Below are 21,938 nucleotides of genomic sequence, written 5' to 3'. Positions count from 1 at the left end.
TTCCTCCCTCCCCCCTCCACAATAGAGAACAATATAATTTAAACATGAATATGTATGCGTACATGTTATGTGTCTCGATACACACGTGCACCTGTTATACACAGCATACACATACATGCACACACATACATGCAGAACCATACTGTACATGCTTCTATTAGTTTTTTCTCTGGAAGTGGATAGCATCTTCCTTCATAGGTCCTTTGTAGTTGGTTTGAGTATTTGTGATACTCTCGATGAATTAGTCATTCAGAGTTGTTGTTAGGACAGTATTTCTGTTACTGGGTACGCTCTTCTCTTGGTACTGCTCGTTTCACTTTTCATTTTTTCATGCAAGTCAGTCAGTTCATCATTTCTTAGAGTACAGTTGTGTTCCATCACAATCACATAGCACAGCCAATCTAATAGGTATAAGATGATCTCTCCAGGCTGTTTCAGCTTTCCTTTTTCTAATCAGTAATGATGTAGAGCATTTTTGTATGACAGCAGATAGTTTTGGTTTTCCCACCAAAAAGCTGCCTGTCCATATCCTTTGGGCATTTACCATTTGGGGAAATGAGTCTTATACTTGTAAATTTTATGAAGTTCTTCATGTGTTTGAGAAATGAGACCTTTTATCTGAGAGACTTGTCTATGAAAAATTTCTCCAATTTTCTTCTTTCCTTATAATCTTGGCTACGTTGGTTTTATTTGTACAAAACCTTTTAAATTTAATATAATTGAAATTATTCATTTTACACCTTACAGAGCTCTCTTTCTCTTTATTCATAAGTTGTTCTCCTATTCATTAGTTTGATAAGTAATGTAATTAGTTCCACATTCTTCTAACTTTCTCATGATATCCCCTTTTATATCTAGGTTATGTATTCATTTTGATCTTATCTTGGTACATGACTTAAGATATTCGTCTATACCCAATTTCTGCCAGACTATTTTCCAGCTTTTCCAGCAATTTTTAGGAAATAATACTTAACCCCAAAACGTAAATCTTACATTTGTCAAATACAGGGTTACTGTGATCCTTTACTACTGTGTATTGTGTGTCTGCTCTGTTCCACTGATCTGCTTTTCTATTTCTTACCAGTATCAAATGGTTTTGATATTTGCTGCCTTTTAATATCATTTGAGGTCCTTAGTTTCTTTGAAATTTTTGACCTTTTGTTCTTGCAAATGAATTTCATTTTTATTTTTTCTAGTGCAGTAAAATAATTTTTTAGTAATTTAATTGGAATGGTATTGAATAAGTCAGGTAAAATTGTCATTTTTATTATATTGGCTTTGCCTATCCGTGAATAATTTCTCCAGTTATTTAAATCTGACTATTTGTATAAAGAGTGTTTTATAATTATGTCTATGTAGTTCTTGGATCTGTTTTAGCAGGTATGCTCTTCAAGTATTTTGTACTGTCTACAGTTAATTTAAATGGAGTATCTCTTGCTATCTCTCTTCTTGCAGGGTTTTTTTGGTGATACATGAAAGTGCTAATGATATATGTGGGTTTATTTTACCTCCTACTACCTTGCTAAATTATTGTTTCAACTAATTTTTTAGTTGAATCTTTAAGATTTTCCAAATATATCATCATCATTGTCTGCCAAAAGAGCTAGTTTATTACCTCATTTCCCATTCTGATTCCTTCCATTTCTTTCTCTTTCCTTATTCTGTTGCTAGTGTTTCTGAATGATATTGGAGACACATAGTGTAGTTTGTTTCCCTGTTTCTCTTTTAATTAAATATATTTTAATTTAGCTTTGAAATCACGATTGCTAGCCCTGCTTTTTTTTTTTTTACATCAGCTGAAGCATTTATTTTTAACTCTGTGTGTATCACTCCTTTTTAATTGTGTTTCTTATAAACAACATATTGTCAGGTTCTGATTTTTAATCCATTTTGCTATCTATTTCTGTTTTATGGGTAAATTCATCCTATTCACATTCAGAGTTATAATTACTAGCTGTATCTCTCACCATCCTATTTTTCCTTGCTGTTTATCTTTCTCAGTCTGTTTATCCTCTCCCTCCTCATTTCTAACCACTAGCTTACCCTCCTATTCCTTAATATACCCACCCTCTTAAAAGTCCCTCCCTTATCCTATCTACTCACCCTTTTATTTCTTTATAAGTTTAGAAGACATTTACACTATTCTAGACACATGTTGTTCCCACAGTTCTGATAAGAGTAAGGTCCCAGCATTACCAGCCCTTCATCCCCACTTGCATCTTCTATTTCATATTTGTGCCTTATTTGTATGAGACAATTGCTTTTTACTTCTCTCTACCCAGTTTTGTTTTTTAGAAATAACCCATCAAATAACCCATCATTAACTCAAGCTCTGCTTTCAGACTACCCAAGTAATGATGACTGTTGTAAGAATACTGATGGTATGTTCACATATAAGAACTAAACAATTTGACCTTATTGAATCCCTTATAATTGGGCTTAAATATTTCCCTTATGTCTCTTCTGAATCTTATATATCAAATTTTCCATTAAGTGCTGGTCTTTTCATCATAAATACCTGAAAGTTTTCCACTTCATTGAGTAACCATTTTTTTTCTTTCAGGATCATATTCATCTTTTTTTTTGGTTGCAGTCCTAGCTCTTTTGCTCTTCAAAATCTTATATTCTGAGCCCTATGATCTTTGAACGTAGAAGCTGCTAGGGCTTGTGTAATCCTCCTGATTGTAGCTCTGCAGTATATACATTGTTCTTTCTTGTTGCTCATGGTGTTTTCTTCTTAACCTAGGAGTTTTGAAACTTGGCTACGATATTCCTGTAAGTTATCTTTCTGGGATCTCTTTCATAAAGGTGATGATTAGTGGATTTTTTTTTCTATTTTATCCTCTTGTTCTAAAACTTCAGGGCAATTTTCCTTAATAATTTCTTGTAATAAAAATTGTTTCAAGATTCTTTTTTTGGTTGTAACTTCAGGCAGTCCAACAGTTCTTATATTGTCTCTCTTCAGGCTGTTCTCCAGATACATTGTTTTTCCAATAAGATTGTTTCATATTCTCTTCTACTTTTTCATTCTTTGGATTTTATCTTATTATTTCTTGGTGTTTTATAATGTATTAGCTCCCTCTTGTCTAATTCTAGTTTTCAAGGAGTCTTTTTAAGTCCATTTTCAGTTCCTCCAAGAACTCTTTGGGCTTGTAACCATTTGACTTTTCCCTTGAATTAGGAGGGGCTTTTTTAACTTCACTGTCTGAATTATGGAGCCAGTTTTTCTTTATTCCCATAGTCGCTGTCTATGGTTGGGTTCTTTTTCCTTTGCTTATTCCTTTTTATTTTGTGTTAGTTTACTTTTAGAAACTTATTGTTGTCATTGGTTCTAGTTCCAGGGTGTGGGGAATGGCTCAGATCCTTCTTACTGATAATTTCTGAGCTCTCTCTGGGTCCCAAGCTTGGGCACTTCTCTCTACCCCTAAGCCACAGCTTGGGCCCCTAGCCATGCAGTGCTAGAAAAATACTCTTGCTCCCTGCAGTCCCTCCAGCAGCTATAAACTCGAGCTCTTCCCTCTGCCCGGGTGATGAAACAAGGGACTCCACTCTCCTGCAAGTGCCCACAGCCAGCAAGGTCCCCACCAAGCAGACCTGTCCAGTGAATGCACCTGTGCCTGGCATCCCTTGACAGCAGAGGGTCCTTCACTCCTCCCCCACTGAGAGTCTGACCCCGACATTGTCTGTGAAGTGACAATTCCTAAGGCAGAGGCTGCCTTCCAGACCCAACTGTCCCCAGAGCTTGTTGTTTGTTGATTCAGTGGAGTTGCCTCACAGGCATTTGCACTTTACTCAGGCTAGACCTGTGCCCCTGGAAGTCAGATCTTTCCTGAGGTCCTCTCAAGTTGTTTTAGGAGGGCAACTATTTTACCCTGACTTTTATTCCTGCTGGTCTATATTTACTTTGAGGTGATGTTCTCTCTTGTTCGTGGAGGAAATTGGAAGAGCCTGACCTACTCCACCATCTTCTCAGAGTCTTTCTTTACCCTATAGCTCATTTTACAGATGAGAAACTGAAGCAAACAGGGTGAAGTGACTTGCCCAGAGTCACACAGATAGTTAAGTGTCTGAGGCCAAATTTGAACTCAGGATGATGAGTTGTTGATCCAGGCCCAGCTCTCCATCCATTGTGCTATCTAGTTGCCCACTAAAAGTCCCAGATCTTTTTGATAGAGGAAAAGAAGTGAAGCAGTGTCTGTATCAAGTAAATCTGCTGTCTCAATTTTTGTTATCATTGCCCATCTTCTCCAAGCAGCTACCCCTTATTTGAGCTTCCTTATGGCATTTGTTGGTGGTCTTCTTTCTTGCCCTTGACCTGCCCTTCATTGACTGGTCAGCCCCCTCACTCATCCCTGCCAAGAACCTTCCTTCTCTTGTAGCTCCCTGTAGGAGGAAATCCAAACTCCTCAACCTGGCATTCCAGGATCTTCCCAGTCTGTCTGAAGCCTACCTTTCTTCTCTTATCAAATACCATGTCACTATATTGCTGTCCACGTCCAGTCCAGACTAGTTTATCAGACCTTGCACCTACCATGGACATTACTTTACGTGCCCAGTACAAAGCCTTGAACGTTGTGGCTGTTCAGTAAATACTTGCCTTTATTCCTCCTGTTTCTGCTGATTGAAATGCCCCCCCCTCGGAGCAGCCCCCTTAGACTGAGTCTGACTTCTTCACGGTCCTGCTTGAGGCCCGTTTCTTGGATGGAACCTTCTTGGACTCTTCTGGTCTTATTGGATCTCTGCTTCCTTTGATCTGATTGGGTTACTCACCTGGACGGGCTAGCTTCAGGAAACTGAGTCAGAGAATGTCAGAGCGCCTGAGGATGTGGTCTTCCTCCAATCGGATGTTGGGGAAGAGACTGCATCTCAGAGAGGTGTCATCACCATTCTAAACTGGTCTGTTTTTTCTCCTCAGTTTAGTAAATTTGGAGATGTGTCAAGGACAGGACTTGTGTTCCCAGCTAGCTTAGCAGCCTGCTCAGCACACCCTCAGAGAGTAGGAAATCATGACGGACCAGTTTCTCTCTTTACAGAGGAAGCTTCTTAAGGACCTTAAATCCCAGTGGCAGGAGGCCTTGATGAAGACATTCAGGGAGACCAAAGTCCACATGAGTGACCTACACCACCAGGCCAACCTCTACCCCTACCTGTGCCTACTGAAAGACTCAGATTATGTGGACCTTATGATGCAGGTAAGCAAGGTGGCGCCTTCATGCCCTTGGTGTGTGCTCCAGAGAGAGAGAGCAGCGCTGTGAGCTTAGCTGCTGGGGCCTGTGAGATGACTCATGTGCAGAGGAATCCCTGAGGTCCCCTTCCCAGACTAGACTACCAAGGAACAGTCAAGGACAAAGCTTTTCTGCTTTGAACTGAGGGTAGACACCAGGTCAGAAACTTGGGTCGTGCAGGCCTGAAGCCTTTGCTCAGAGGAACAGGGTGTGTGTGAGCAGAAGCCCCCCACCTTCCTAAATCTGTGGTGGGGGCAGGGAAAGGGACTAGGAGCATTTACATTGACCATTGTGCCTGGGCTGGAAAGATTTTCCTTACCACATTGTGCTGCTAAACCGCATAGACATATATCTGAAACATTCAGCCCTAGGCTGAACAGGGTGGTGCTCAGAGACCCCACTCACTCCCCATAGTTTCTCGGGTGTCTTACAGTCTTCAATAACTGCAGCCCTTCTGGGAGCCCAGCACTGCTGGTCCAGAAGAGGAAGGAAAACCGTTCTTTCCTCTATCTTAGAAATAGAGGAGTGACAAAGAGAGCAAAAAGGATTTAAGAGCAAATTTTACTTTTCCCCCACTTATAGTACTTTATTTTCTCCAATCACATGTAAAGGTAGTTTGCAACATTCACTTTTATAAGATTTTAAGTTCCAACTTTTTCCTACCTCCCCTTACCCCTCCTCAAGATGGCAAGCTTATTACAATCATATTAAGCATATTTCCACGAGTCATGTTGTGAAAGAAGAATCAGAACAAAATGGAAAAACCATGAGATAGGGAAAAAAAGTCAAAGTGGTGCACTTTGATCTGTATTCATGCTCCATAGTTCTTTAAGAACCAAAGTTTCTTAAAGAAATTCAAGAGGAAGAGTCTTTCAGTTCATCTGGCATTTATTCATTGCCTGCCATATTTCAGGCTGTGGGCTGTGTGCTGGGGACACAGAGACAGAAATGAACCGGTCTCTGCCCTCCAGGAGCTTACCTTCTCAGAAAAGGGAAGGGGGTAATGACCACATTTACCCTGATAAGTAAATATTTGCTGCAAGAGAAAGCTTTGTTCATATTTGCAAAGGCCCAAAGATGGTCTTTTCTTGTGCTGAGCTAGTCAGGCCCCATCCCACATTCTTTCCTGTTAACTCCCCAACCCCTAGAAGAGTGGGGAGAGAGCACCCTGGAGTAGCACTGTCTGTATTCCTCCATCAGACCCCAAGGACCCAAAATCAGTAAGGGGTTGATGGGCTGAGAAAGTCCTTTTAAAGCCTCCCTGTGGATACATTATACATCAGATAGTTCAGCAAGGAATGATGAGCACAGAAGGCAGGAAGGAGAAAAATATCCTGAGAGGAAAGTCTGGGCTCTAGAAATTGTAAGCCAGAGAGAATAAAAGGCTTACACACTCATGGCCCGATGACTCTTTAGAAACAGATTTGTTGGGATAGATTACAATAAATTCCTTACAACAAAGTTATGTATACAAACACCTTATTTGGTCCTACCTGTGAGCAGTTATGTTTCTGAAGAATTTGTGATTTTTTTTTTGTTAGATTTTAAATGGAGGGCACTTAAAATTGAACTCTTGCACAGTGGTTTAAAAACATTTTTAATTACGAAAATCTTTAATTACCAAAATACCCATCTCTTTACTATTAGAGTATATTGGAGGAGAAAAGAGGATGGTGGGTGGTGTATGTACAGCCTCTGTCTCCAGCCCTTCCTCCTCCTAGCTGTGTGACCATGGGCAGGCTGCTTGACCTTCTTGGTGCCAGGTTTCTTTATCTGTAACCTTTCAAATGGGAAACAAATGAGGGGTTTGAGCTGGATTGTCTCTGAAGCACAACTCTAAAATCCTTGACTGGAGCACTCCAAGCATCACCTAGCACCCAAAGCTGAAGTCAGAACATGAGTGGGTACAGCCAGAAAGTCAAGAGATAGAGAGGGTTTCAGAAAAACCTGGGATGACTTGTGAACTGATGCAGAGTGAAATGAGCAGAACCAGGAGAAATAGTTGTACATCAAGAGCAATATTAGGAAAATCAGCTTTGGAAAGCTTAGGAACTATGATTAACACAATAACCCACCACAGTTCCAAAGGGCTCGTGCTTCACATGTGGCTAACTTCCACATGGAAAGCCGATGAACACAGGGAGTGATGCCTGTTGTTTTTTTGGACATGGCTGATGCTACAGTTTATTTTGTAAGACTGTACGTATGTGTGATGGGTTTTGTTTTCTTGTCTTCTTGATGATGGAAGGTGGGAGAAGGGAGAGAATTTGGAACTGAAAATAAAATTGAAATTTTTTTTTTTTTAAAGAAAGCCAAGAGATGGGGCTGTGCTGAGGTGGCAGCTGAGGAGACTGGCCAGTGCCAACTCCAAGAGGAGTTCAGCAGACAGCCTTCTCAAGAAGCTGTCATCAGAGCATGCTGCCAGCAGCTCTGGCTCTATAATCAACCCCATCAGATGGAAAATGAAGGGGAGGAGGGAAGTCGTGATCTTGTATCCCTTATTGGGAGTTTTTCAAGGGAAGAGTTGATTACTCCAGGGTTTAGAGGTGTAGGTTTCATATGAGGGAGGGCTGAGAGGGCAGCCCTGAGGTTCAGTTGCTAGTGGACTGTGATCATGGAACTGTAGACTAAATATATGGAAGGGGTCAGGGATCACAGAAGACAGTGTCAGAACCAGGGGAGCCCATTAAAGGTAGATTGTGGAATGTTAGACTGGAAGAGGCTAGAAAATGTAGGATAACAAAGCAAGGAGGAACCCAAGAATATAGAATGGTGGAATTAAAAAGGCCTTGAGAAGATGAACTAGCAGAATTTGGCAGGGGCAGGGGGGTCTTCTTAGAACACAGACTCTGGGAATTGGAAGGGCCCTTAGGGATCACTTCTAAAAGGAACACTGAAGATTTTTTTTTCTCTTCTGTCTGAACATTTTTGTTTTTTTAAACCAAAATAGTGAGATCAGGAAACAGAATTTTCTTCAGTAGTGAAAGACTGAAGGAAAACTAAACAGTGCTTGGAGTAGAGGGGCCCAGACTGACTTAAGGAAGGTCCTCAAAGTATTTAGTTAAGGAAAAGCAAAAAGGACTGTTGGCAGAGGGAGAGATGAAAACCATTTATCTGACCAGGGAGGCCTGTGGCATAAAGACCTGAATTCTAGTCTCAGCTCTACCATTGACTCTCCAGGTTTCCTTGGGCAAGTTCCTTCCCTTCTGGGCCTCAGTTTCCTCCTTTGTAAGAAGTTTGTACTAGAGGATTTCTAAGGTCCCAGTTGACACCAAATTCTAGGCACCTGAGAAGAGAAGCAAGAATGTTTTGGGGAATTCAGCAAAGACAACGTGGTCTTTGGCACAGCATCTCTTGCACCTAAACCTGGGCTTTGCACATAGTAGGTGCTTATTTATTTGATGACTGAAATTGATTTTCTCCTGAATCTTGACCCATGGCAAGTGGGTCATCACAGTGAGGTGACGTTCAAAGGCGTGTCCTCGGTCATAACAAAGGACTTTCACCAGGGTTTGTCTGCTTTCTTGGCTCATTCCACTTGGCTAATCCTTGGGGAGCTGTGCCCTTGTTTGTTTGCTCTGCAATTACATTTCTTTTTTTCAATTAACCAAAATCTGCCTTCTCTCCCTCCCATGTCTGGAATGCCTTCCATCCCCATCTCCACTTCTGGTCTGTTAACAATCCCACTTTCTACAGGAAGCCTATCATCATCCCTCCTAATTTCTAGTGCTTTTTCTCTTGATTCTTGCCAGTTGCATATGTTGTAGTTCTAGTGCCTTCCTTCTGAAATGATCTCTGGTTTTATCCTATCTGTAGTTCATTTAGAAATAATTCTTTGCATGTTCTCTCCCCCTTTGATTATGAGCTCCTTGAGAACAGGGACTGTTTTTTTGCCTTTCTTTGTATCCCCTGTGTTTATCATAGTGCCTGGCATAGAGTAGGTGCTTAATAAACAAAATGCATGTTCCATCAGTTTACATGAGTCTTCCTAAGTTTCTTTGAAACCCTTCCCTTGATCATTTCTCACATCCCAGTAGTCTTTCATATATCATGATTTATTCAGCTTCTCTTATTTGATGGGCACCCCTTCAGTAGTCATTTCTTTGCCAATCCAGAAATAGCTGCTATGTATGTTTTTACAGAGCCTGTTACCTCATCCCACTGATGGCCTGCAGCAGCACCTGTACAATAGGTGGCTGCCATCTGCTGGCTTGTGTCCTGAACTGTTAGCTTGCATATCTGTCTGTGCATTGGATTCCCATAGCCTTTAGCTAAGCACCAACCTGTTCAGACTTCTTGAGGCATATTTACTCCCAGTGGGAAGGGGATCCAGAAAGTTCTGACTCTGGGCTCTCCAGTAGCCTGCTCATGGTCCTGCCTGCCCTCTGAAGCCTGATTCACCCCTGCTTTTTCTGTATAGGCCCTCTTCAACTTGCCTCCACATGGAGATTCCTTAATCCACTTAGTCATGGATCTTGCGATGAAAGTTTACGACAAGAATTTAATCCAGAAAAAGATGAAACCCTTTGTATTAGATGAGCTAAAGAGGAAGTATATGAATTACTTACATCTTTTGGCCAAGGACACTCAGGTAAAAAGAATTTGTATGACTTTCCTCCCTTCTTTGATCCTCCCCTTCAACTTGAACTCAGGACAGAGGGGCAAGCAAGGGCCTTTATCTCAAACCCAGTCTTATCATGGATATAATTAACAAGTTTTCTGCTGGTTCTGTTAGGAAGTGTTCCATGGGTCCTGTGTGGTAAGGTGGGTATAGTGAGCTTGGAGGGCCCTTATAAGGAACTAAGAATGTCAGAGCTGTGGCGGGCCTTAGAACACAGGATGTCAGACATGGGAGGACCCTTAGAACAAACCCTTAGAGAGTCCTTGAGCTAGAAGGTGTGTAAGAAATTTATCTAGCATCCAATCTACAGGAGAAATTGTATCCCAGAGTTGGGGAGGGAATTGACTGATGAGTGTGGGAGTGCCTGGATGAGACTTTCTCCCTTATGATTCTCTCTGGGACTTGCAGCTTGACTCCTGCCTGCCCCGGGAGCGCTGGAAATCCTTGGAGTCAGAAGCCACCATCTGCTCTGATTTTTTCACTCAAGAGAAGGTCTGGCCAGAAGTGGTGTTGGTGCGTCTAGGAACACAACTTGTGGAGATGCTGGTGCAGTCCATTCACATGCCTAGCAATCTGTTTTCCCCCCAGGCAGAGAAGAAACTCATCCCTGTCCTGTACCATGTTTACTCCTTCCTCTCTGTAAAGCAGGTAAAGATGCCACAGGCCTGTTGACCTTCATGGTGGCAAGATGTTCTTAAACTCCTCCATCTCCCAAATCTAATCACTCTTCAGATCCTGTTGGTTTCATGCTGTAGTGAACTCAGACTCTTTACATCTGTGGACAGAAGCTCTGAGTTTGAATTTTGACTATGCTAACTGCCATACTTTTGTGGCCTTATTTTACATGACTTTCCATCACCTCTTCCAGCCTTGTTTCACCTCTCTCAAGTCACCAAGCATTTATTAAGTGCCTACTAAATACCAGGCATAGGTCCACAGGGCTTTTTTTTTTTTTTAAGGCCCAGGTTATCTGGTGAATGTTGTCCTGGGCTGCAGTGAGAAACTTTTCCCAAGAGAAGAGAGGATGATCCCTAGATTTGGCCATGTGTCAGACCCCTTCTAGCTTTGATTTTGTTGTTTTCTGCATTCTTATTAAATGAACAAATTGAGTGGGAGGCCTGGGCTTTGGAATTCTGAATGGAAGCCTTTCCTTTTCTCTGTTGACCTTGATTCTAAAGATCTTATTTTGATTCTTGATTTTCCAGGTCGGTTTCATTAAACCCCACCCAACCTTTAATCAGCTGGTGGCTGAAGCTGCTTACACCAAGCTGACCTTTGACTCCTCTCTCATGCCCATGCTGTGCCCTCCCAAGCCTTGGATCTCACCTCTCTTTGGGGCCTATGTCCTCCACCCCACCAAGCTGATGCGCTGCCTAGAAGGGACTGTCCAGCATCAGGAGCTGCTGGAGAGCTGCCCTCAGGGGCACTTGGATTCCGTACTTGATGCCCTCAATCTGCTAGGTAACTGTGCCTGGAAGGTGAATCAGCCAGTGCTGGACCTCATAATTTCCATCTTCAATGATAAGGGCAGCAAGAAGCTTGATGTGCCCCCACCCATCTCAGAGGCCCCCATACCCCCTTCCTACCAGCTCTCCAAAGATGCCAGCTCCTTAGAAAAGGTGAAGCTGCGGCGAGAAATTGTCCAGTGCCACAAGACTGCCCGGGAAATGTACAGCCTGCGCATGGATGCCCTGTACAAACTGTCCATTGCTCACCACCTTCGAGACCAGATCTTCTGGTTTCCTCACAACATGGACTTCCGGGGCCGCACTTACCCTTGCCCACCACACTTCAACCACCTGGGCAATGACCTGACCCGGGCCATCTTGCTGTTTGCTGAAGGGAAACCCTTGGGGCCCAGTGGCCTAAATTGGTTAAAGATTCACCTCATCAACCTGACAGGACTCAAGAAGAAAGAGTCTCTGCAGGCCCGTCTGGCCTATGCCAATGAGATCTTAGAGGACATCCTGGACTCAGCAGACAATCCACTAACTGTAGGTGAAAGTGGCCACAGGGTGTTGTAGTGGGAGAGGCAGGGTTGCTGGGCCTTTCCAGCCCAGGCTTGGGTAAGGGGAGCATTCAGGGTCTACCTTTCTCAGAGAATCAGTGAGTCAGAAAGGAAGGTCAGAAAGCCACCTGCCACTAGAAGACCATGTACTGGCCAGTGTGCCCAGTTACTTAAACTGGTGTCTAGGTTGGCCAGCATCAGCCCAGAGTTAACCAGCCACCTTTCCTCTCCCCAGGGAAAGAAGTGGTGGATGGAAGTCGATGAGCCCTGGCAGGCCCTAGCCTGCTGCATGGAAATAGCCAATGCTGTCCGGTCACCGGACCCTGCAGCTTATATCTCCCATTTCCCGGTCCATCAGGTAAGTAGTAGTAGGGGTGAATGAATGACTCCATCCACTGTGGAGAGGATGTAGGACTAGATCTCAGAGGTTCCTTCCATCTCTAAAATTCTGTGGACATTTATGGAAACCAGCAAGGTTTCCCCTCTAAGGTAGAAAAGGAAGGAAACAAGCACTTATTAAATGCTTATTGTATGCCAGACACTGTGCTAAGCTCTTTTTACAGTTATCTCATTTGATCCTACAACAACTCCAGGAGGTAGGTGCTCTTGTAATGCTCATTTTACAGTTGAGGAAACTAGGGTAGACAGGTTAGGTAATTTGCCCAGGATCACACAGCTAGGAAGTGTTTGAAGCTGGATTTGAATTCAGATCTTTGTGACTTCAGGTCCAGGACTCTAACCACCTAAGGACCTGAGCCACCTACTTGGCCGTGGAATTCAATGACAGATCTTATGGCCTTGTATACCCATTTTTCTGTGAGCAGTGAGATTGGGCAGAACACTTTGGAGAGGAGCAGATGGCTTGGAGCACCTGGTAGTACTCCCCTCCCCTCCTAGCTGACTCTGAGGGCCCGTTCAACCAGCATTTCTAAGGGCCTCTGTGTGCCAGACCCTGGGGATAGAGGCAAGAATGAAACAGGCCTCACCCTCATTCCTAGGGAGAAATAACACAGATAAGTACATTTAAACTAGATCCACATCAAGGCAAAATAATTTTTAGTGCAGTGGGGAGAACACTAACAATGAGGAACTTGGGACAGGCCTTTCCTCAATGGCAACACCTGAGTTGAGCCTTGAAGGGAGCTGGAGAGTTGGTGGGCTCTTGTGAGCAAGGCAGGCATTCTAGGCTTGGAGGGGAGGGTGGATGATGTGTGCAGGTAGTTGTTATCTGGCTGGCTTGGCAGAAAGATTCATTGGAGCCAGCTTTTAGAGATCTCTGAATGTCTGGAATTTGTGTTCTATCCCAGAAGTAATAGGGAGTTCCTGAGCCTTCTTGAGCAGGGGCATGGACTTCAGGATAATTAGTTTTGCTGCTGTGGAGAGGGGAGGGGCTAGAAGAAGGGGGACTATCCATGAAGTCCAGGCGAGACATGAGAAGGAACTAAACTAGGATGCTGGCTGAACAAGCAGAAGAGGGCCTGGGAACCAAAGTAGTCAGGAGTAAAGACTGAACTGATAGGAGGAGATTAGATCAGAACTGAGCCCCTCATGCCTTGCCTCATTCTCCCCTCCCAGCAGGGGGCCAGGTCGTCTATATCCATTACAAGAGATTTGCCTGATCTCATTATGTGATCAAACAGGCTCAACAGGGTTTGCTGCCCACAAAGATAGGGAATCTTCCATCCTCCTAATGGCTGTGATATTATTCTGGGACAGGCAGACCAAATTCCTGCTTTCTTCCCCTCCCCCATCCTATCCTAAGCTTTCTTCTTTTGTATTCAACTTTAGTTTTTGTGGGTAGCTGCTCTCTTCCTCCTTTCCACAGAGTCTTCATGGTCCTCCTTGTACCCAACTTCCTTTTCTTTTGGGTTTAAAGCTGGTACCTCTTAATGCTCTTGCCCATCTATATGACTGAGCCACACAAACCCCTCTTGGTCCATTTCTACCTTTCTTATTTGTCCTGGCCTTCTTGGTAGGTTTGCCTCTTGAGGGTTGGCTAAGATCTTCTGAACTGTTCCTCAAATCTGGTTTCTCTCTCCAGGATGGTTCCTGTAATGGGCTCCAGCATTATGCAGCTCTGGGCCGAGATGTCATCGGGGCCACCTCTGTCAACCTGATGCCCTGTGACATTCCCCAGGATGTCTACAGCGGCGTAGCTCAGCTGGTAAGGCACCTTTCCTTTCTCCTTCCAGGCTCCTTGCTCTCCCTCAGGCTGAGACTCTCAGCGGCCCTGCCTCTTGGAGGCTGGACGGGTCCCAGGTCAGAGACCCTGATACCACCCCTTTGGCCCCTCTTCCCTGCATAGGTGGAAGAGCAGCGTAGAAAAGATGCTGCCAAAGGGCACACTATAGCCCAGGTTCTGGAGGGCTTCATTGGCCGCAAGCTGGTAAAGCAGACTGTGATGACGGTGGTCTATGGCGTGACGCACTATGGTGGCCGACTGCAGATAGAGAAGCGCCTGAAGGAGATGGATGATTTCCCCAAGGTTGGTCCTTGTAAGGCAGGGGTTACATGCCCTTCCCTTCCAGGTGAGGACTGCAGGCTGTGGCCTTTGCTCTCAGGGATGCCCTGTTAGCCATCTTCACTGACTTGTCCCAGACAGCTTCCTCCCCTTCAGAGGCTTCAGGGCAGTACACTCAAGTCACTGGTTCTCCAACCATGGCTCCCTCTGCCCATGATCTTAAAGTGAATCGGGACACCACATTCAGTGCATCTTCTTGAAGCTTGTCTAGGGCACGTTTGTGGTGAATGTGTGAGTGTTTCCATGCATGCACCATCCCTGGCACTAAGGGACTTGCAGATGGATGGAGAGCTGACTATGGTATGGGAAGCCTGGACCGTGCTCTTCAGTGCCTCCTGACGTGTGTCAAAGCACCAGTGTCTATTTATGTTTGGTATTGTTCTGTATTCATCTGTTCCTTCTTGAGCTCTGTGGCCTGGCCTCTTGGGACAGTCTCCTTCCTAGCTGATTTTCGTGCCTTCAATGTTTCCCTGAGTCTAGTCCATGCTCCAGGCCACTGCCAGAGTAAACTGTCCTACTTCTGAGGCTTCAGGGCCTCCCCTCCCCAAGATCCCCGTGCTGATAGAAGGTGCTGTGTTTAGAGTTAGAAAGGACCATGGAGGGCCTCAAGTCATCCCCCTTCATACTGTATTTGGTTTGTTTTTTAAATTTTTTAATCATTTTAAACTTAAAACATAAAACAATAAAAGAATATTTTCATGTACACAACAGTACAAAAGAGAGGATTCAGTGTAGAACGATAAATTTCTATTTCACGAAAACTTAAATAATAAATGCTACACATTGTTTTCAGAGCAACCCAGCTTTTCTGTGCTTCTTTCTAGGTTTTCTGCTGTGGACTTTTAATTTTATTTTATTCTTCTCCAGGCTACAATTAAGCAGCATTATATATTCACACACATGCACACAGACATACATATTTCACACATATACATATATGTAAGACCTTACTGTGCATTTTTCTTTTTGCCTAGAAAGATTAATTGACCTGCCCAGGATCTCCTGTAATGGCAGAGCTGGGGTTTGAACTTGACCTGATTCCCAATTCTAGCAGCCTTCCCCTGAGCCATATTCCCATTACTTGGCTGTTGCATTCTTGTGGTCAGACTGGCCCCAGACTCTGGGTAATAGGGTTTGTGGACACTGGGGAGAGGTCCCAAGCATGTTTAACTCCAGTTTGATACTGCAGCAAGAGCCCTGGGCTGGCATTGACTCAGGAGGTCTGGGGGCCATTTCAGCACCTTATATCCCATGTGACCTTGGGCAAGTTGCTTGGAGGTAAAGCTGGAAAGACCCTTGGAAGTCACTGGGTCACACCTGCTCGTTTTGCAGACGGATAGAGGGGCTTGGCTCAAAGTTCCCCAGCCAGTAACATCTCCCAGAGCCTCAGTCTCTTCCATCTGTAAAATGGAGAGAATAACCCCTGCTTAGCCTCCTTCCTGCCACTGCTTGAAGATTCACAAGGAGAACAGATGGAAAGTGTGCTTTGTAATTGTGACCCCCACTCTCCCTTCTCCCCCCAGTTACAAGTCATGGTCATTCTCTTCACAACCCAGCAAGGCCCCTACCTCATCCTTGAATTTCTCTGAGCCTGATTTCTGTTTTCATCTTGCTTCACTCTGAGGCATGAGAGTCCACAAGTTCACTGGCTGTGGGACTGTGGAGGGCTTTTCTGATCTGTTTACATCTCTGTCTTCCAGACTTCCTGGACCCCTTGGTTTCTAGCTTTTGTTGGGCATATCTAACTCATCTTCTTTAGGCCTGAATGTTTTGTAGGCTGTAATTCTATACCCATCTCAGCCTTTCTAGTCATTGAGGCTTCACTGTTCATTTCCTGCTCCATTATTTCATTTAGTCATTCAACAAACATTAGCACAGTGCACAGATGGAGCTCTCACCCTGGTACTTTGGACGAAAACCTTCCCAGCTCCTGCTAGCTGCCCAGATTTGGGCAGTCAGCAGCATCCTTGTACTCTGACCACCATCAGCCAACTGCCTCTCTTTTCCCTTACCAGGATCATGTGTGGGAAGCCTCCATGTACCTGTCCCGACTGGTCTTTAGTAGCCTTGGTGAGATGTTCTCAGCAACCAGGGAAATCCAGGTACCTCCTCCCCTCCCCTTCACCGAGACCTGTGGGTGCCTTGTGGATGGGTGCAAGCTGTTGGACGACTTGAACTGCCCTCCTGAGTTTGGTCGGCAGGGGCAACCTTAGTCTTGGTAGGAATTCTTAAGATGGTGACTGGTTCTCTCCGCCACTAGGTACATGAAGGAGCAAGTCTCTCACTTCTTTGGGCCTCAGTTTCCCCATCTGTAAGAGTGCAGTGAGAATACTTGTACCACCTGCCTCAAAGAGTTGTGAGGCAAGCACTCAGTGAACTTTAGCATGTTTTAACATGGGCACTCTCTGCCCTGCCCTAGTGAACAGGCTGACCCCGGCTTACTCTGCAGGCCAAGCCAGCTTCCCAAGCTGGGCCTTCAATCCACCACTGTGATTCAGTAGCTTGAATGCTGATTGCACCCCCCCCCCCCTCCCCCCCAGTTTTTCCCAGTAACCTCCTCAGACCAGACTTCAAATGGAATTGATTTGCAACTACCCCCCAATACAGGGCTGGATCCACTCACAGCAGGGGAGGAGCTTTTCTTCCCAGAGGGAATGCCCTAGCCTTAGACCAAGGCTTAGCTGGTTAGTCCCAGGACTATTGTCTTCTCCCTCCCAGGCATGGTGAGGCATTCTCTTTGTGTCTGTAAGTGCTTCTGTTTTATATTGGTTAATCACTAGCATAACCCCGTGAGGTAGAGAGTTCGAATTCTGAGAGGCCAAGGAAAGCCTGTGAGTGTGAGAGGCATCATGGTACAATGGGAAGATCTGAGTTCAAATCCTTGGTTAAGTCCCCCTCCCTCCATGGGCCTCAGTTTCCTTACTTGTGAAGGCCTAGCTTCGTGTAGGGAAATTCATTACCAGACGATTGGGCCCAAGGTGGCACCTATATCAGTGGGTTCTCATGGATCTTTGATGTCCAGATAAGAAAACTGAAGCTCAGGAAGGGAACAACTTGTCCAGGGTCACTGAGATCCTAAATCATGGAGCTGTGATTCAAACCCAGGCCTTCAGACTCTAAATCTGGACACCTTTCTACTGTTGAGACCCTCCTCTAGAGCCTTCACCTTACACTTCCCCTCTGTCTCCCAATCCTGGTTCTCTCTGTAGGACTGGCTGACAAAGAGCGCTCACCTCATCTCCAAGTCAGGGTCTACTGTACAGTGGGTCACCCCTCTGGGCCTTCCCATCATTCAGCCCTATCACAAGACCCAGAAAATCGTGGTAAGTGACACATATCCCTGCTGCCTCTTGCCTCTCCCTCCCAAAATGTGTGTGTGCATGCGTGTGTGCGCATGCATGTATACATCCCAAGAGTGACTTCCTCATTCTTTCCTCAGATTCCAGGAAATTTACAGTCTCTGTGCCTCTTGAGTTGCTCTGATGTCAACCAGTGAGTGACCTTTTTATGGTTCCCTCATCACAGGGAACATGTGCCCATCTTTGATTTAAGACCCTAGCACCAGCTGTCCCACATACCCACCTCAGAACACTCTCCCCTTTGGCTTCCTCACCAACCTTGTGCCAGGGGAAGGGCTGAGGCCCCTGGCATCCCAGCCAGCAATTTCTTAAAAGTGCTCAGTAGTGATAACCCCTCTCAGTGGCCTGGGGATCCAGTCCTGCTTCAGATTGGGGCTTTGGGGTTTGCATACTGGGAGTTGTTGGGAATAAGGAGGAGAAGGAGGAAGAGGTCTCTGTGGCCCAGGAGTCCAGTGGGCCAGGCAGTCCCTTCCTCTTGTCCTCACAGGAAACCAAACACCTTGAAGCAGACGAATGCTTTCCCCCCCAATTTCATCCACTCGCTGGACTCCACCCACATGATGTTGACAGCCTTGTACTGTCACAGGTGAGCAGGCCCCCTGGCCCAGGGTGCACAGATGGTGTGGGTGTGCCAGAGGTGGCCCTACCAACAGCTTGTAAGACACAGCCTCATTGGCCTGTCTGCAGAACGGCTTGATTCCCTGTCCTTCCCCCCTTACACACTCTTCACTTCCATTCCTGTTAGGCCTCTGTGGGTATGAGTGTGGGGGGGCTGTTTGGGGGTTCTTCCTGTGGTCATAAAGCTCCTAAGCCCCCTGTGTCCCTGAGCTCTGCTTTTGCGCCTCTTGAGTTTTATTCCCTTAACTCTTTAGCAGGAGCTGGGAGCCTCGGCAGGGAGGGAGCAGCTTCAGGTGTAAATGAAGGAGCTGTTCTCCTGGGCTTTGTGTGAAGTCAGAGTCCCCAGAGGGTTCATTTTTTCTCTCCTCGCCAAGCCTACTGCCTCCTGTAACACCGGTCCCCCCTTCCCCCCAATAACGTTTCCCTGCTTACCTAGGAAGGGACTGACCTTTGTGTCTGTTCACGACTGTTTCTGGACACACGCCTCCACTGTGGACATCATGAATGAGGTGAGTGACCTTCCCTGCCATGCTCACAGGCTCTGAAATGGAGGAGTAAGGTTTCTGGAGTCCCCCCAGGTGCTCCTGTGCTGCTGTCAGAGATGCTGGCAGTCAGCCTCACCCTGGGAGGCCCAAAGGGAATTCACACAGAAAAAGGGAAGGGGGCTGGTCAAGCACTGAGGTCGCTCCTGTTTGGAGAGTGTGAACTTCCTTTTTCCCATCCTTCACCTCTCCTCTCCCTCTGGGCCATCAGTTACCAGGGCAGGGCCTTAGAGGCTAGCTGCTGTGTTTCTCTCTGAAGCCAGCTCCAAGGTAGCAGTTGCCTTGAGAGTCCAGAAGCCCAGACTAGGACTGCTCTGGGTCCCCTTGGTGCCATTGCTCTGATGAGACTGAGCAAGGCTGGGCCGCAGTCGGGGTGATCTCAGCTCAGGGGGAGGGTGTCTCAGCTGGGAATCTCCTCCATTTTCTCTCTCCATCCAAAAGGGGCAGGAAGGAGACTGAGGCTTGAGTTTCTTCCTGCTTTCCAGGTCTGTCGTGAACAGTTTGTGAATCTGCACAGTCAGCCCATTCTGCAGGAATTATCTCGGTACCTGGTACAGAAATACTGCTCTCAGCCTCAGTGAGTAACCGCTTCCCCTCCCCTCTGCCGACAGGGGAAAGGCTTGCTCAGTCTCCTCAGCTCTACCCTTCTGCAGGGGGTTAGGAGGGCAGCTGAACCAGGAGACTTAGCATTGTCCTCCCTTTCCTGAAGTTGCTGGACAGAAACCCCCGGGGTACAAGGGTCTGTGGCCCAGTGACTGAGCCCTAAGCAGTCTCTGTGGGATTACTGAGGCCAAGCCACTCACTGGACACATGGCAAAGCTTCAGCCAGGAGTGGGGAAGGGTTATGCCAAGTCGAGACAGAACCTGCAATAAGACCCCAGGTCTCTGCAACACTTTCCAATCCACCTCAGCTGCTGTTCAACAGGATTTCCTGATGGAAAATCAAACCCAAATCACTCGACTCTCTCCCCTTGCAGTGACTGTTTTCCTCATCTGCCCTCTGCCTGTCTTGTGCTGTGCTTAGTGGTCTTCTATCAGGATTCCCTGAAAACCCTGCCCTTTGGGGGCCAGGCCTCATGCTAGTCCTTTGTTGTTGCTTGGTCATTCTTTGGCTGTTGATTTTTTTTTTTCCCTCTGGGCTTTGATCTTAGGTCTCGTGATTCCTCTAAAGGAACGTCTGTCAATGAGAAGTTGATGCTAAAGACGCTGTCTCATGTGCCTAAAACAGGTAGGAAGGCCAAATGGCCCAGTGGCATGGGGTAGGGTGGGGAGGAGAGGACAGTCTGTCCTTGGGAGCTGGCTTTCCTGGGATCCGGGGACATACTGAGCCTCTGTGGCCACTCCCATCCTCCCTCACTTGCCCCTGCCCCATGTTAGCAGAGCAGAGCCCCAAGGATGAAGAGGCATTGTGTGGGGAGTACCTGGGGGCAGCCTTCTGCCACTTGAGAACCATCTTCCTCCAACTCTGTTCAGCCTCCTATGCCCTACCCTTTCCAAATGAGAGCTTGCTCCCCCCACCCCCCCTCCACCCCTGCAGAGAGGCTTTGGCTTCAGCCACATGGCTCTGCCCTGAGTCTCACATACAGGGTCTTTGTGCATGAACACCTGGGAAGGGAACCCAGGACTGTGGTCCTGCAGCCTCGCCTTCCACTCCCCCAGCTCTTAGCAGCTCAACTCTGATGCGTGGTGGAGGGGCTCTGGCTCCACTGACTCATTCTTTTCTCCATCCCTCTCTTAGGAAATTTTGATCTACAGAATGTGAAGAAATCCACCTACTTCTTCAGCTGAAGATGACTGAGCATGTCAGACGCCCATTCTTGAGACTGGAGGCCCTGCATCCTGAGGATTTGGGGATTTGATTCCTCCTGGTCTGTGCCTTTTGGGCCCTCCCTGCATTGATTCCTCCAAGAAGTCATCCTGCCTCAGGCCAAGGACGGGCTGATCTGGCAGTGATTGGTGCGGTGCCTCACAAAGAGTGCTCTTGGGGCTATTTCCCTTAGCTGTGTGAGCCTCCTCGCTCTCCTAACTGGCCTCCCAGAAAATACTGGGGCCAGGCCACATTCCTTCTGACCCCCAACTCCCACTGAGTGTCAAGGGGCCCGTGGCCCAGGGGAATGATGAGGAGTCGGGATTAGACAGGACTCACCTTCTAGGAGGACCACAGGATTTTCCATACTTTTGCCTGTTTGTCCATCCTGAGCATCCAGAAACTTCTGGCCCATGTACAGTGGTGTAAATAAAAAACTGTTAACTCCAGTGAGAGTGCATGCTGTCTAACCCAAGGACCCATGGATGGGCAGGGGATGGGATGAACTGCCAAGTCCCAGAGACCTCAGCCTGCAGGTGGGGGAGAGGGGGAAGTACCACTGAGGATCCTGATCCGACCTGCTGCTCTCTGAATGCAGACTTCACAGATGGATCAGGGGCAGAGCCCAGCCTTTCTAGGCCTCCTGGTATATTGTCACTGGCGCAGAGGAAGTGACTTCCTTTGTCCTTGTCTGTCTTCCTGACTAAATTCATCTGGGGCTCCCTTTCTCCATTTCACACTGAGCAGTGTGGTTTGGGGTTTTCAGAAGAGACATTGGCATTTTATGCTGGAGCAGGCAGGGGCTTCAGTGGGGGAGGGAGGTTGCTTGTGCGGTTGGGGCTGCCTCGCTATGGGACCCACAGGCTTCTGTTGCCTCCCCAAAGCTGCAGGGCTAGTTAGGGAGGGTGTCTGGGGCATAGACTGGCTGGCTGCGCTGTAATCTGAACCTCTGGTCACGGGAGATGGGACAGTGGAACATGCAGCACCCCTCTCCCCCTCCTCCTGTCATGTGGACAAGGAGACTGCTGGGCAGCAGAAAAGGTGACCTTTCTTCTGCCTGGAGTAGAGGGCCTCAGCCTAGACGCATTCTACCTTTGAACAGTCCAGGCTTTGAAGTCTTCCCTCCACTGGGCCTAGTCTCTTGCTCCCATGCCCCACTCGGAACTGGAAGGGGAGCAGCCTGGAACTAAAAGCAAGCCCTAGATTCCACAGTAGCTGAATGTCTAGAGTCTGTCTC

General features: G+C 46.4%; 1 protein-coding gene across 1 annotated transcript in view; it reads left to right on the top strand.

Moving 5' to 3' along the window:
* POLRMT (RNA polymerase mitochondrial) overlaps positions 1 to 21,150 on the top strand; it is a 34,107-nt gene extending 12,957 nt beyond the window's left edge. The window contains exons 7-21 of the mRNA XM_072601726.1: positions 5,034 to 5,192; positions 9,646 to 9,816; positions 10,255 to 10,494; positions 11,052 to 11,840; positions 12,090 to 12,212; positions 13,896 to 14,018; positions 14,160 to 14,339; positions 16,391 to 16,477; positions 17,585 to 17,698; positions 17,815 to 17,867; positions 18,222 to 18,320; positions 18,789 to 18,861; positions 19,380 to 19,471; positions 20,046 to 20,122; positions 20,633 to 21,150. Of these exons, the coding sequence (XP_072457827.1) occupies positions 5,034 to 5,192; positions 9,646 to 9,816; positions 10,255 to 10,494; positions 11,052 to 11,840; positions 12,090 to 12,212; positions 13,896 to 14,018; positions 14,160 to 14,339; positions 16,391 to 16,477; positions 17,585 to 17,698; positions 17,815 to 17,867; positions 18,222 to 18,320; positions 18,789 to 18,861; positions 19,380 to 19,471; positions 20,046 to 20,122; positions 20,633 to 20,682 (2,430 nt within the window). The 3' untranslated portion in view covers positions 20,683 to 21,150. The remainder of the gene's footprint in view (positions 1 to 5,033; positions 5,193 to 9,645; positions 9,817 to 10,254; positions 10,495 to 11,051; positions 11,841 to 12,089; positions 12,213 to 13,895; positions 14,019 to 14,159; positions 14,340 to 16,390; positions 16,478 to 17,584; positions 17,699 to 17,814; positions 17,868 to 18,221; positions 18,321 to 18,788; positions 18,862 to 19,379; positions 19,472 to 20,045; positions 20,123 to 20,632) is intronic.
* The last annotated feature ends 788 nt before the right edge of the window (positions 21,151 to 21,938 follow it).

The sequence above is a fragment of the Notamacropus eugenii genome, chromosome 4 (assembly GCF_028372415.1).
Source record: "Notamacropus eugenii isolate mMacEug1 chromosome 4, mMacEug1.pri_v2, whole genome shotgun sequence".
Lineage (NCBI taxonomy): Eukaryota > Metazoa > Chordata > Mammalia > Diprotodontia > Macropodidae > Notamacropus > Notamacropus eugenii.
The sequence above is the reverse complement of the archived record's forward strand: the minus strand, read 5'-3'. Positions and strand labels throughout refer to the sequence as shown.